This window comes from Oratosquilla oratoria, chromosome 2 (genome assembly GCF_046742065.1).
Source record: "Oratosquilla oratoria isolate Oo_2021 chromosome 2, ASM4674206v1, whole genome shotgun sequence".
Lineage (NCBI taxonomy): Eukaryota > Metazoa > Arthropoda > Malacostraca > Stomatopoda > Squillidae > Oratosquilla > Oratosquilla oratoria.
Window position 1 is genome coordinate 75,326,091 of NC_134778.1, and position 14,596 is coordinate 75,340,686.

General features: G+C 40.9%; 1 protein-coding gene and 1 long non-coding RNA gene across 2 annotated transcripts in view; one reads left to right on the forward strand and one right to left on the reverse strand.

The window, feature by feature from the left end:
• The first annotated feature begins 281 nt into the window (after nt 1–281).
• On the forward strand, nt 282–12,007 carry LOC143040238 (uncharacterized). The gene is made up of 6 exons (XM_076210962.1): nt 282–436; nt 6,606–6,703; nt 7,604–7,715; nt 8,537–8,619; nt 8,901–9,068; nt 9,775–12,007. The coding sequence occupies exons 2-6, from the start codon at nt 6,623–6,625 to the stop codon at nt 9,808–9,810; spliced, it is 480 nt and encodes a 159-aa protein (XP_076067077.1). The 5' UTR covers nt 282–436; nt 6,606–6,622; the 3' UTR covers nt 9,811–12,007.
• The window catches only part of LOC143040247 (uncharacterized), a 57,758-nt gene continuing 54,313 nt past the window's right edge, over nt 11,152–14,596 (reverse strand). The window contains exon 2 of the long non-coding RNA XR_012967702.1: nt 11,152–12,288. This is a non-coding gene — a long non-coding RNA (uncharacterized LOC143040247). The remainder of the gene's footprint in view (nt 12,289–14,596) is intronic.

Here is a 14,596-nt window from a genome sequence, read left to right on the forward strand (position 1 = left end):
CCTCGCATGGTATCATGGAACCCAAACGAAACATATTTTTGTCTTAGCCTCTTCAGGGCACCATTCTCGAGCAAGCCCAAGCAAAGTGAAAGGCAAGCATGCACACCCACACCACGTGTATGGAATTCAAGCACGCGCGACTGGACCACGTCGGCAAATTTCTGCAGCAGTTGTCCGAGGCCATGCCATAGAATCCCATGCACAGAGGCGGAGGAGGGAAGGAATAAAGACTCCATTCGTCTTTGGTGATGATGGTGAACGTGGGTGCAGGGAGAGGTGGATACACATACGCATGCTCTACGGACTGAGCTATGGAGCGGGCTGAAACACGACTCACCTAGCCACGCCATGGCTGCCGACTTGACAAAGGTATACTTACTTCCCGGAGTCAGTGGAACGCGGACGTCTTTACGTTCACGCTTGTCTCTTGTCTAAGGTAAAGTTTTTATTCGTTGTCAACTGTTGTGATCATCGTAGGGGTTCCTGCTGTCTTTCGTCAAATCTTGTCCTGGCAAAGTGGAGACGCCGAACTGTTGTATTAAACAGAATGACGCAGTTGTGTTTCGTGCGATGACTCCTGGTCGCTGTAGTGTCGTTCGCGCGCTCCCGTAGGGCTGGAATTCGCGCGCTTGAATCACTCCTCAAGAAACCATACCCGCGTCTAGCAATGGCCCCACTAGAAGGAAGTCTCGTAGTTCGAGGGAAGGCGGGACGTCAAGACGTCGGAAGCCCCTGAAGTTCGAAGGAAGGAACAACGTCGAAACTGAAACTAGTGAAAAAGTCTGATTTATGTAGTGTGTATGTGTCTGGCTCTTGAGATTCTCTCTGGAGGAGGAGGAGGGGGAGGAGGAGGAAGGAAACTTGGAGCGCGAATTGAACAAGAATTTGTAGTGGAGGAAAGACAAAGTGAACTTGCTCCTTTTTATTCCTTTTCCTCTCTCCTGTTATTCATCACTCCATCATTTCCACCATCTCTTGCTCATTTTCCTTCTTCGCATTCTCCTCCTCCTCATTCCCACTATCTTCTCCCTTGCACACTCCTCTTCACATGCCCTTTGCATTTTCTACTTCCCTTCTTCATTCTCTTGTTATTTTTCTTCACCCCATATTCCTCCCTAATCTGTTTCGACCAGTCTACCTCCACATTCTTCTGTCTGGAGCAAGTGCACACACACACACGGGCGCGCGCACAAATATATATATATATATATATATATAATATATATATATATATATATATATATATATATATATATATATATTCAAACGTGTGTAGTGACCGCACCGTGTACGTCAACGACGGAAGACAAGATAAAGCAGGAGAAACTCGTGAATTTCGAAGTCTTCCAGAGAATCTCGGAATTGTTTTGGTAAAAAGATAGATTTGCGATCATCCTCCCTGTCGTCGACGTCGACGTCGTTCTTGTCTTTACTGTCATCGTCATCAACATTTTAGTGACATCGTCACACCATCGTCGAGGAGTTCCTGTTTGGCGTATGCTCAAGGCTCGCTTGGCAAGGACAATTTTATATTTGACAGTTTAAACACAAACGCGGCCAGTGATGTCAAAAACAGCTATGTTCCCAATCGAAACCCTGGGGGGAGGGGGAACCGTAGAAAGCAAACATGAATGCTTTTACACCAGTGTCGCACCCTGCAGGCATTTGTGTCGAGGCTAGCGCCAGGAGATTTTATTCGGCAGGTGGACGAGTTCAACCCAAAACAGGGACTAAACAGAACTGGACTGTGCTGACCAAAACAATAATGATAATCATTTAAAGTTCGTCACCGAACTGGAGAAGAAGTCAAGATAGTCAAAAATACAGTTCTGAGGGGGATAAATGTCCCCAATACATTGTTCCTTCAGGACGTCAGTGCTCAGGCGTATGAGTGAACCCTTCCAACTAGGAGATGCGATAGAGGTCCCTGTGATTCCCGAATCAACCCTCCCCTCTCTCAGCAGAAGAAAACAGTTCGCCTCAAGCCAGAATGAAATTTGCTAAGCGCGTAAATTTAGACTGTGTGCGCCTCAACTGTTGTGAGACCGGCAGACCTGAACACGAAGCCTAACGAGGAGGCCACCCGGACGGGAACAACCATCCGCCCCGCGGAATGCATCGGCGAAAGAGGCGGGACCGCCCTCTCCGTCCCTCCATGTACTGCGTACTGGAGCAAAGAAAATTAGCCCCTCTCTCCCTCTCTCTCTCTCTCTCTCTCTCTCTCTCTCTCTCTCTCTCTCTCTCTCTCTCTCTCTCTCTCTCTCTCTCTCCGTGACCGAGTTCCTTTTTTCAAGTATACATGTAGGGATTTTTTTTTCTTGATTTATATTTTATTAAATTTATTCACGACGCAAAGTCTCCACAAAAAACCAATAAAAAGGAACACAGTGTATATGGCTAAACAGAAAGCATTTGGTGTGATGGCGCCGAAACGGTGGACGAGAAAGCCACGCTTGCTAGAACACCAGAAATAACCTACCAACAGCCTATCAACCCAGTCGCGTCATGAATGCTCCCTCCTCTATGAGTTAATATTTAAGAAATTCCTTTGTCTGCAGTAGGCTCTCGAAGTGGGCCTGTTACATCCCGTACACTGCTTTTATTGTGTTGGCGAAGATATGTAGTTATTGGACTTGGTAAAGTACAAGTCGAATGCATGTTAACCATAGTTTGTCACTTCTTTTTTTCCATGGACCACGAATAACATCCCTAATCACGCATTTTGATTTGTAGCTTAGAAGTAGTCTGCCATACCTATATATTTTAGGCTTTGTTTAGGGGAAAGTGAAAACAAAAATAGAAAACTAAACTTTTGAGGAGGGCGTCCTTCACCTTTACTAAACGTTAGTGTTACCATTATTATCATCATTATTATCATTGACATCATGTGCAGGTTTAGTTGCCTCCTCGCTCCCCAATGTATACCACACAAGTACCAGAATTAACATGGCACGGTTTGAGACGAGTCCGTTGCGGGAGGAATATTTGGGGGCGTTTGCAGATAATTGTATGCCCCCCTCAGTACACTGAGTATTCCAACTCACCACCCTGATTCTTGCTTGTCCATTAATCCCCGTTGCACGGCCCTCCCTTATCTAACCCCCAAGCTTCAGGGTGCTTCCAACTTAGCATAATCTCAATAACGTCAGGCCCTTGCCCAATAAAGGCTGTCAGAGTAACTCAGAGTATATGACATTTTCGAACGCCGTACGATTTGAGGATCTAATTTGAGAATCGTATATTTTTACTTCAGAAAGCAAGTCATTCCCGAAAGCGTGCTAATCCTCGGAAGACAGACCACGCTATGTTGTGTATGAGGATAGTCGGATTCTGTTGTGGTTATTGTACGTCGTTCTTGTTGCAAGACGTGACGTCATTAGACGCTCGCCTATCACTCTTCCTCGTGATAGTAGACTAACGCGGTAAAACCGAACTTGGCAGTTTTGTGGTGATAACTGCGAATGAATTGTACCACAGATGGATTTCAGTTTTTGAAGCGTTTCATTGGGACTCTAATTACCAGTCATATTCATCAAATTGACAGACACAGACAATAAGGCGGCATCTATGAGATAGCACATGGTTGTCTAATAAATCTGGCTGTACAAGATTTCGTTCCGACAATTTTAGCAGTGCCGGCAAATTGACCACGAAGAACGAAGCACGATTATTGTTTATTTCTTTTTCCCTACACCTTTTGATTATGTAGTCAAGATTTATTTTATAATTTTAGAGCTAAAATAGATTATAGTAAAATTATTTATAATATAGCCACCACCACCACCACCAGTGTAATCACAAATCTAGTTAATCATACCGAGCTGGATGTACAGGCTTAACAGCCTCTTCCAGAACATCAACTGTTAGAAACTGTTATGTAATTCCACCGTCCGCTAGAAGCTGGTTTAGTTTAGAACTTCAAATTATTGTACCAGTTGTAACATGTAATATTTCGTGAATTAAATCCATAGTAACGACAGCGAGAGGGACAGTACTTTTTGTACACAAGCTCAAAAATAGAGGTGCATGGCTTACATCTTGCTGTTGCGCATAAAACGAGACATGACACCTGTTGCAACGCTTCACATGTACTCAGCTTATAGGTAGTTTGAATCAAGCGAAGAGTTAAGTGTCGACATGAAAATTCAGAGGATAAGTCACTGGAGTCAGGCTTGCCAACTGTCTCGCCTAGGGCGTGGCAAGGTTATCATTATGATTCCCTTGCGTGTGCGTGATCATGGTATCTGGTGGAGCACAGAGATTGGCAGCCCTGCCTAGAAGCCTTATCTGGGCTGTAGTAGGTTTGGGTTCACCTTCAGCATGATGATACTCTTTGTATATTTCATTTTGGCAAGTGTCAAATTATATCACCCAGCATGTAGTAACTTGCGTGCTATCGAATATACAGTACATACATATTTCAAAATTATATCGCCGTGTTAGTTGTGGGAAGGTTAGATGGAGATCGTAGTTGCGAGTAAATACTATGGCGATATCTTGTTATTTTAAGTCTTTTGCTATTAAGGTATAGCGCGCATCTGAATGTAATTGCTTGGTTGCATCTGGAGTATAAGAATAAACATTCGCTGTGCAATGCATTTCAGGGAAGTAAGACGACAAATGCCAATGTAGTAAATGTTTGCGTGAGTACTAAGTCCTTTTCAAAGTCGAATAATATCGTATGACAATAGCCTAAGGGACTATGTCATTTGCCCCACCCCGACCCTCCCGTTATAAAAGCGGAGATATCGTCGCTTTTAATTGACATATTTTCCGGTGGGGGAAAAACAAAAAACGAAAGAGATGTCCGTGCAGAAATTGAGGCAACTCACCGGTCCGTGGGGGTTGTCTAAGTGCGTGTTGCCACTTTGAAATGCCTTCATTTGAATCCTGAATGCTGCGAGAGTGAATCGTCTCTGATCCCAATTGCAAGGAACTGTCGCATTTTGAGGTACCATAGACTGCACAGAACCTACCATACGTTTTGACTACTGGGTGAGATTTGGCACCATATGCGAGTCATTTAAGTGGCAATCGCCGACAGTGTATTAAATGCCGAAGTTCGAAATAGTTGTCAGGCTCACACTACCATAGTGACGCTATGAGGACGGTTGCTATGTGGCAAACATGAACCAAATTATATTTCACAAAACTGTAAGAATACCTCCCTTTTCACACGTGTTGTTATCGAGGCCAATTGCCTCTGTCTGTTGATGTTTGCGCAGTACTGGCAGCAGCTTCGTCATTTTCCAGTTGGTGAGGATTTCTGAAGAAGTTCGCGGGGAGAATTGACATTGCAACCAACCAACACCTGTCGCTACGACGCTCAACTTGTCTTAATGTGACAGAAACCGATACGTGAAAACAATCTCTTGTCTTTTTATATCACCAAATTATGTTAAGATGCAGTAGCGTTCTTACTGCTTTGTACCTGAAACTGTTGCCGTGTTTCAGCTCTTTCGTATGGTCCACGTTACAAGTACGACTTTTGCGTTCTGAGAAAGTTCTACTTTTTGAGTTTGTAAGGTTTGGTCACCCCCCCCCCCCCGAAAAAATAAAATGTATAGGTATATTTACATATCCCTGTCTCTCCTTCTTCCCTATGGATAGATTTTGTCATTTCAATCTTCCAGACACACATTCCTTCAAGTTTCCACAGTTGTAAGCTTCCATTTCATCGAATACACAAATATTTTTAGTGTAGTGAGCTGTTGAGGCTGCATCATGCCGCACCCTGGCACAGCGATATGATGGGATGAAGGTCACAATTATTGGAACATGCAAGAATGCCATGGAATTTACTAAATCGATGCCATTTGCTTTGGGAAAATTTTCGAAGTATTTCTTTTTAGAATCGCAGATTTACGTGATTTAGCATTAGTAAATTAAATAATAATCTTGTAAATTATGATACACCAACGTAATGTACGTTTTTGTTGGTGGAAATCAATGACAGATAAAGTTGGTAATCGCTATATACAAACGAACGGAGCCGTGACAAATAATTAATTAGGACGCAATCTTTGTTTTGATAGATTCGGAGGCCGAAGACGACGACTCTAATTACCTCTAGAATTACAGGTACCACATTGCAAAATGCTGGTTAGGTTAGAACAGACGAATTTATCACACTTTAATTCGATCTTCGCATCTATCAAAACAAAGATGGTGTCTCAAGCTGCCGCTGTGGCTCCGTTTGTGAGGTATCGTTTTAGTAACTTTTTTCTGTTATTGATTTCCGCAAAGAAAAATGTATATTACGTTGATGTATTATAATCTACAAAATTAATATTTAATTTTCTAATACTATATCGCGTAGTTGTGCACTTTTAAAACTTTACCTTTTTCGATAGGTACGTGACCATTCCAGCAAAACTTCTAATAAATTTTTACTCTCGTTCAAATTGCAATACTAGTTTGACTTCAACTGTTGTATTTATTTTCAAATTAAGGAAAATCGCTTAAAATTCAATGTCTCTTAATTTCTACTACAGAGTCAAACAGAAATGTCTGTTCATAGATTTTAAAGGAAATAGGCTATATTTACGTTTGAAGTTCAGGTTTGTAATTCTTGGCAAAATGGTAAATATTATCTGATTCTCCAGATAGCGATCCAGTCACGATGGTGAGTCTTCAAGTGAATCAGTTTTGCGGATGCATGAGCCTGAAGGCTGGGTGCATCTTCATTGGAGCTCTGTCGATCGTAAGTATTACATGAAACTGTGTAGTTGGAAACAATCCATGGTGTACGGGATTTTGTCAGTACCAAAGTAATATGCAATTGTTATATATTTTACTTAGGTTCACGGGCATATTGTAATATCACACACACACACACACATTTTTCACTTTCCTTCTGCATTTTTTTTCTAACAAATTATTAGTCTAGGTCATTTTAGGTCAGGTCATAAGCTTTTTCCCACGGGTTCGAATTCTTGGTAACCTCTGTATCATAATCATTTATAACATTTGATATGCCTGTAATGATAGCTACAATTGCGACATTGCTTCTGACCCAGGGAGGGCAGTGGACAAGATGCAGGGATGACCCGTCATCCAGCAAGTGCCAAGATAAGTGGGAGGAAAAAAGGGTAGAGGGGAGTGGAATATGTAGAGGATGGAATGGGCGGGTGTGGTTTCTATGTCTGTTTTTTGGCTACCTCCCGTGTAAGGGGGAAAAAGTCTTTGGTATATGTATGGATATACATCATGTATCACAAATTCACCATAAACTTAGCTTATTTTTGTAAGTTTTCCGGTATAGCGTACTTATAATACTTTTGAGTAAAAACTTGGGGGGTTAATTGGATTTTTGGGGAGTGGTTTTGGTGATTACTCTTATTTTCGATACTTTTTGTATAGTTTGTAAAGTTCGTTTTGCAGGGGAGGCATAGTCTAGTGTGGTTTGAATGAATTGTTTATAGACTGATTAGGGAACACTGAACTGCAGGAATGACCAGAGTTCATTATCTGTATACTCATGGCAATACAGATTGCCTGTGTTATTTGGATGACGATCCTAGCGTAAAAAGAAAAGAAAAATAAATGTGTGTCCATTTTGGATAGCACAGTTGTCCTTACACCATTCTGATTTTGCTTGCAGATCCTTGACCTGATTGTGGCAATCATAACGGTCATTGGCATAATTGGTATTGAAGCCGCTTGTGCTCATGGTGACTGTACAAATTCAGATGCATCGACAGTAATTACTATAGGTGGGTGAGAAATACAAGTGGTAGATTGCATATACAACACTTCTATTTCCCCTCCCCCTCCCCCAGCTCCTCCCTCACCCTACCCCCTCTCACTCACCCTACCCTCTCTCTCTCACCCCATCTTCTTCCCCTCACCCTGCCTTCTCCCTCTCTCTTCCCCTCTCTCCCTCAACCACCCTGTCTCTTCCCCTCTCTCCCTCAACCACTTTCTCTCTTCCCCTCTCTCCCTCAACCACCCTTTCTATTCCCCTCTCTCCCTCTCTTATTCTCTCTCTTATCCTCTCTCTTACCTTTCTCTTCCCTCTCTTTTACCCTCTCTCTTCCCTTCTTTTTATTCTCTTTCTCCCCCTCTCTCTTACCTGCTCTCTCTTCTGCTCTTATCCTGTGTCTTCCCCTCTCTTTTACCCTCTTTCTCCCCCTCTCTCTTCCCCTTCCTCTTCCCACTCTCTTCTCTGTCTCTTCTCTCTCTTCCCCTCTATCTTTCCTCTCTCACCCCCTTTTTCTTACCCTCTGTCTCCCCTTCTCTCTCCCTTTTTCTTACCCTCTCTCTCTTCCTCTCTCTCCCCATCTCTCTCAACCTCTCTCTTACTCTCTTCTATCTCCCCCTCTCTCTTATCTGTCTCACCCCCTCTGTCTTCTCTCTTGCTTTCTCTCTCTCTCTTACTCTCACTTTCCCTCTTGCATCCCCTCTCCCCCTCTCACTTTCCCTCTCTTCATCTCCCACACCCAAATTTACAGCATTATTTCATGTTTTTATTTTATTATATCGAGGGCCCTAATGTAACCTTTATTGTTTTTTGTTTTTTTTACTCCCAATACAGCTCGGGTATTTTTGGGAATAACCCTGGCTGTGGTCCTTCTCTACCTCATCTTCAGTGCCATGCTTGTTCATGGTGCACGAAAGGTAAGTAGCCTCCATCCCCATTTGCTAAACTTCTGATGTTTTTTTTCTGTATCATACATTCATGAACTTTTATTTCTTTTTTTATATATTTTTTTAACCAAAAATACTTGGTGAAAACTTGACCTCTAGTGTCATCAGTAGTTTGTTGTCGAACCCAAAGATATGTGACATGTAATATTGCTGACCATTTCAGAAGCAGGGTTCGGACCTTGGATATCTGTAGTGACTGCTTTCTCAATACCTGCCCACATGTTTACTGATTTATGTTTCCTTTTTTACAGGATCGTGCTGGCCTGATGAGCCCTTGGTTCTACTGGACCATTGTGGGTGCCATCTTTTCCATCATCAACATCATTGCCACTGGCTTCACCCTTGCAGTCCTCGCCAGGATAGCTTGGATTATCCTCTCCATCTATTTCCTGATTGTTGTGCGGTCCTACCAGAATGTGGTAAGAAATGGAACCATTTTGGCAGATGTCAATTTTCATCTTCATTTTCTTTTTCTTTTTTCTATATATATATATTTTTCTTCACCTCTCCTACTGTCTGTCACATGTGGACAAACACACAGCATGAAAAATTGAAGAGTAGGAGATGGGACCAAATGAATGTTGCTCCTTTCCTGCATACTACATTTGGGGAAATACATGCATGCATTACACGTGTATGTATATACTTCATTCACAAAATTGTAGTATATAGGAAAGGAGCAATGCTCATTAGGTCCTGTCTAGGTGTGTGTGTGCATGTGTGATTCACCTTGGTCAAGAGAATACAGATGACTAAAATGATTCCTAGCTCTAGATAAGCTATATGAAGAAATTAAAGCACTTTTCTGCATATCTAAAGGATCAAAGAAAAGGAGGGGTATTTAATGTTGTGTTCAGAGCACAGAAGGGAGTGGACAAATTCGATGAAACATCTTTATTTGGAATAGGAGGGCAACACAAGGTCATGCGACAGCATATCTGAGGGATGTGAAAAACTGTTTCCCAATACAAAAGTTCTTGGAATAGCCTGAAATACAATGTATCCCAAACTGAAACCATATACAAATTTAAAAGAAACACATGTGCATACAGAAATTCACTAATTTTTATTTTAATGTGGACAAATGGTCAGGTCTGCTTTTCTAATATATTTCATTGTTTTCAGCTGCGAGGTGAGCCAGCTGCAGTACCCAAAGCTTAAACCCACACAAGAAGTGCAGTGTGCAAGTTTTCGTCCTGTAGATGAGGAGGAGGGGGCACCTAAACTATATGATCAAGAACTTCTCCATTGTGAAAGTTGTTTTGGTTTGGGGCATCATGGGTTCATGAGCTATATGGTATCTATATGGTTATGTTTATTAGTTTATATGAATATTTTTTCTCATCCACTGACTTTCTCCCTGTCCAAAATAGAATAGGTGGAGGGGAGTAAGATTAAATTCATGAACATTTATATATATATTGATGTTTGTATCTTGCCTATTTGTAGTAGCTGGTTTAATCTTAGATTCTGTAATTTTTCTGCAATGTAATGGAGCTTACGAGAAGAAAATCTGAGGCAGAAATTAGATCAGCTCACCGAATTGTACTGGTCTATTATTGCAGGAGAGGATCCACTTGCTGCATAATATTATATTCTGAAGTGTGAAGTTGAAATCAAAAGTTGCTAACCAGTTATCAAATTTTATACTATTCTGGTCAGCAAGATCAGTTGGTCAACTCATTGCCCCAAGTCTCCCTTGCAGAAGACCTATAGCCTTAGGTAACTGGCACTTCTCTGGGCTGGACTATAAATCACTTGCCAGCCAGCAAGACTGGATAGACTATTGAGATGACTTGGTTCTCAGCAGTGTTGCCAAGCTCATTGGTTGCATTCAGGTCATCATTTGGCACTAGAACAGTACCACAGAATAGGATTGGCTACAAACACAAACTACCCCAGATGCAACCATCATACAGATGACACCAAAGAACACATCTTACACTGCCTCACCCATGCTCTGACTAAGTAACAATGTACTTTCCTTGAGTGACTTGTAGGCCAATCCAGTGACCATTGACAGTTACCTGAGAGCTATGGGTCTTCTGTAAAAGAGACCTGGGGAAACATGTCGATTGATTGGCTGGTCAGAACATCAAACATTGATCTTTGCAACTGCAACACCATATTATATATTTAGAACTTAACAGACCACCAGATGATATGTTCACTGTACTTGCCCATGTGGCCACCTTCCTCTTAAATTTGAATATCCATTAGTGAGGAATCTATCATTGAACTAGGTAATCCTTCACAATCTAAACTAAGCCAAGACACTATGGTGGTCAGCCCCCTTACCATGACTTTTCCTTCTGAGGTTCAATTATATTGAGCTCTAAGCTTTTTGTCTATATACATGTAGATGTTGAAGTTCGGGATCAATGCTGGGCACCTGCTAATGGTGGTCCTGCAAGATGGATGTCAGAGAGAATCCTCTCCCTGCCACCCATCTTCAAAACCCTGTCATTACAATCTTCAGCTGGAGGTGCAACTCTAAGGAACTGGTATCTTCAACATTTTCACACAAGGAGAGTAGGCAACTGATGATTGTTTCACTCCTGCTACAAGTTTTTGACATAAACTGTCCCATGCTAATACAACATGGATAACAGTCCAAAATTTCTTCTCAAGGAGGTCATTGCCAGTCATTGTTGGGCTTCAGGTTTCCAGTCAGTGAAACTTGAGGCTTTTTTTTCTCTCTAAATGTGACAACCAAAGTAAAATCAGGCACTGTATCTTTTATCAATATGAAAATTCAATTAAATTCGTCCAGTGTTATGTTTCAGAATAATTTTTCCCTCAAATTTAATTGACTGGAAACCTGCATCTCCACATTTGCTAGGTTTTCCATAGTTTTCTCTGGAAAGGAACCTTAGGTAGTCTGTTGTATGAGTTTGGGACAATTTCTGTCACTGGCCTACAATATTCTCATAAGAGGGAGCAATTGTGAATTACAAGCTCTTTTATTTAAAAAATGTGGAGGAAATGCAGTTGTTGTTGGCAAGATCTTGGGGCTTGTCCAGAGATAGTGTCTGCCCCCTTGGGGCTGCATCTCTTCCCATCTTGACCAAGGGAAGTAGTTGGAGAATTTTGTATGATAAGGTTTCCTTGTCTTAATCCTTGTACACATCAGATGAAAATGTGAACTTTGTAAAGCCTTTTGAGTTGAGAAGCTAAAATATGTTGTTCGAGTGTAGATTTAAACCCCATTTGCCCCATGTTGCCCTTTCCAGATGTTGTGGCTCATACAAAATAGCCCTTTTCAGTTGAGAGGGCAGACTGGAGAAAATGGGGTCTTCACTAATCGAGACTCCAGTTTTCTAAACAGATGTCCACTGAATAAAGTAATTTTGTATTATACATTGTATCATTAGATTCATGCTTGACAATTGTAGTGGCGTAACTATGAAAAAAGCTTCAATATATCTTGCTAGATGTATACAGACAAGATCAAGTTGAAATTTGTGTTGTACTAAATGACGAAGAGAACAATGTCAAGAAGGACCTTTTTTTTTATCAGGAAATATTAGGTTACATCCCTTATACTATGAATACTTGGTCATACAATAGTAGCCTTTTCACGTAGGAAATCCATCATGGAGCAGGACCACTCTGTTTCTTCTGACTTATCAGAAGGTCCTAGAGATGTAGAGCACAAAGCAGTATTAGTGAAGCATGTGAATTCAAACACAAACACATACCAGTAAAATCCATGGTGCTCAATATTGTCATTTATAATGTATATGTATTCATGAAAATTGAATGTATAAAGAAGCCCAACTATAGATAGGGTCACATTTCTAAAGAAAAAATGGCTTACTCTGGGTATTCATAGAACCTGAAGGGTTCTTTCATAGTTGCCACTGGGGAAAAAAAAAAAATAATAATAATAAATTGGGTTGGAACTTGGTCCAGTGAAAGAAACTTATTGGACATTGAGTACTTAAAAGATTTTTATTCATTTCATAAAGATGCTTTCTACCAACTTTGTATATATATATATATATATATATATATATATATATATATATATATATATATATATATATATATATATGTATATATATATATATATATATACATATATATATATATATATGTATATATATGTGTGTGTGTGTGTATATATGTGTATGCATGTATGTTTGTATATATGTATGTATATATGTATATATGTATGTATATATACATATACATATGTATATATATATATATATATATACATATATATAAATATAATATCTATATATATATATATATATATATATATTCATATACATACATAATATATATATATATATATATATATATTATATATATATATACAGTATATATATATATATATATATATATATATATATATATATATATATATATATATATATATATATATATATATTGGTTACAAAATAAGACAAAATAATCATATGAGAGGCACAAAGAAATGAGAAGAGAAGTAAAGCATATAATAAAATAGGCAAAGAGGGGAGCAAATATGAAATGGGGTAAGAGTATTACAGAAAATTTTGAAAGTAATAAAAAGTTGTTTTGGAAAGAAATTAAGAGAGGAAGATGAGGCGAATCAAGTAGAGAAGAAAAGTTAAAAGGTGCAGATGCAGAGATGATAAAGGAAGAGACAACAGTAAGAGGAAGATGGGCAGAGTTTTTTTGGGAGTTTCTAAATGTGAAGGAGGATATGGAGGGAAAGGTAGTTGCAGTGGGAAGCGCTAAGAAAATGATAGTGATTAGTGAAGGAAATGGAGAAGAAATGAGGAAAGATGAAGTGAAGGCAGTTGTTAAGAAGATAAAAGCAGGTAAGGCACTTTGGTTGGATAAGTGTCATGCAGAATGTCTAAAAAAGGGAGGTACAGTGATTGTGGACTGGCTGGTGAGGTTATTTAAGGATTGTTTATGAGAAGGTAGAGTACTGGAGGAGTGCCTGTATAGTTTCAATTTACAAGGGAAAAGGGGACAAGTGTGAGTGTGGTAGTTTCAGAGGGATCAGTTTGTTAAGTGTAGTTGGGAAGGCTTATGGGAGGGTTTTGATTGAAAGGATTAGGAGAGGAACAGAGGGAGCAATTGGTAAGTAACAGTGTGGGTTTAGGACAGGTAGGGGTTGCCTGGATCAAATATTTGTGGTAAGACATATGTGAGAAAGCTTTAGAAAAAGTAAGCATGTTTTTTGGGCCATTATAGATTTGGAAAAGGCTTATGACAAGGTAGAAAGGAAGGCACTGTAAGAAGTATTGCAGACATATGTGACAGGAGGAAAGCTTTTAAGAACAGTCAAGAGTTTTTACGAGAATCGTCGAGCTTGTGTTAAAATCAGTAATGGAGAGAGTCGGCCACAGTGGACGGGGAGGTAGGCGCGAGGAGCCTGGGCCCAAGGGCGTGGCCGTGGCCGTGGCGCCTCTCCAAAGTTGGAGGGGCGAGGAGGGGTGGGTTTTCTCCCGTTTTTCGCCTTTGGTCCTCTAGCGCCCGTACTGTTGACCCGAGCGGTGTCCTATTGGACCCCACAGGAGCCCTAGCCCCCGTCGATCTGTGAGAGAGATGGTGGGTAAATGTGAGCAGGTGACCAAAAAGACCCCCAAAATCTGCAGGTGACCGATTTGGGACAAACTTAGCCTCGAGTGGGAGAGTCGGCCACAGTGGACGGGGAGGTAGACGCGAGGAGCCTGGGCTCAAGAGCGTGGCCGTGGCCCCCCTCTAAAGTTAGGGGGTGGGGTGGGGGGGTGCTTTTCTCCCGCCTTTCGCCTTTGGGCCTCTGGCGCCCGTACTGTTGGCCCCCCATAGACCTGTGGGTGAGATAGTGGGTAAATCGGATCATTTGACCAAAATGCCCCCAAAAAACTGCTAGGGATTTTGGCCAAAATCAGCAGGTGTAGGTCTGTAAAGTATAAAAAAGTCTGTCGAGGGACCATAGTGGGGAAGTAGAGGGCTGAAACCC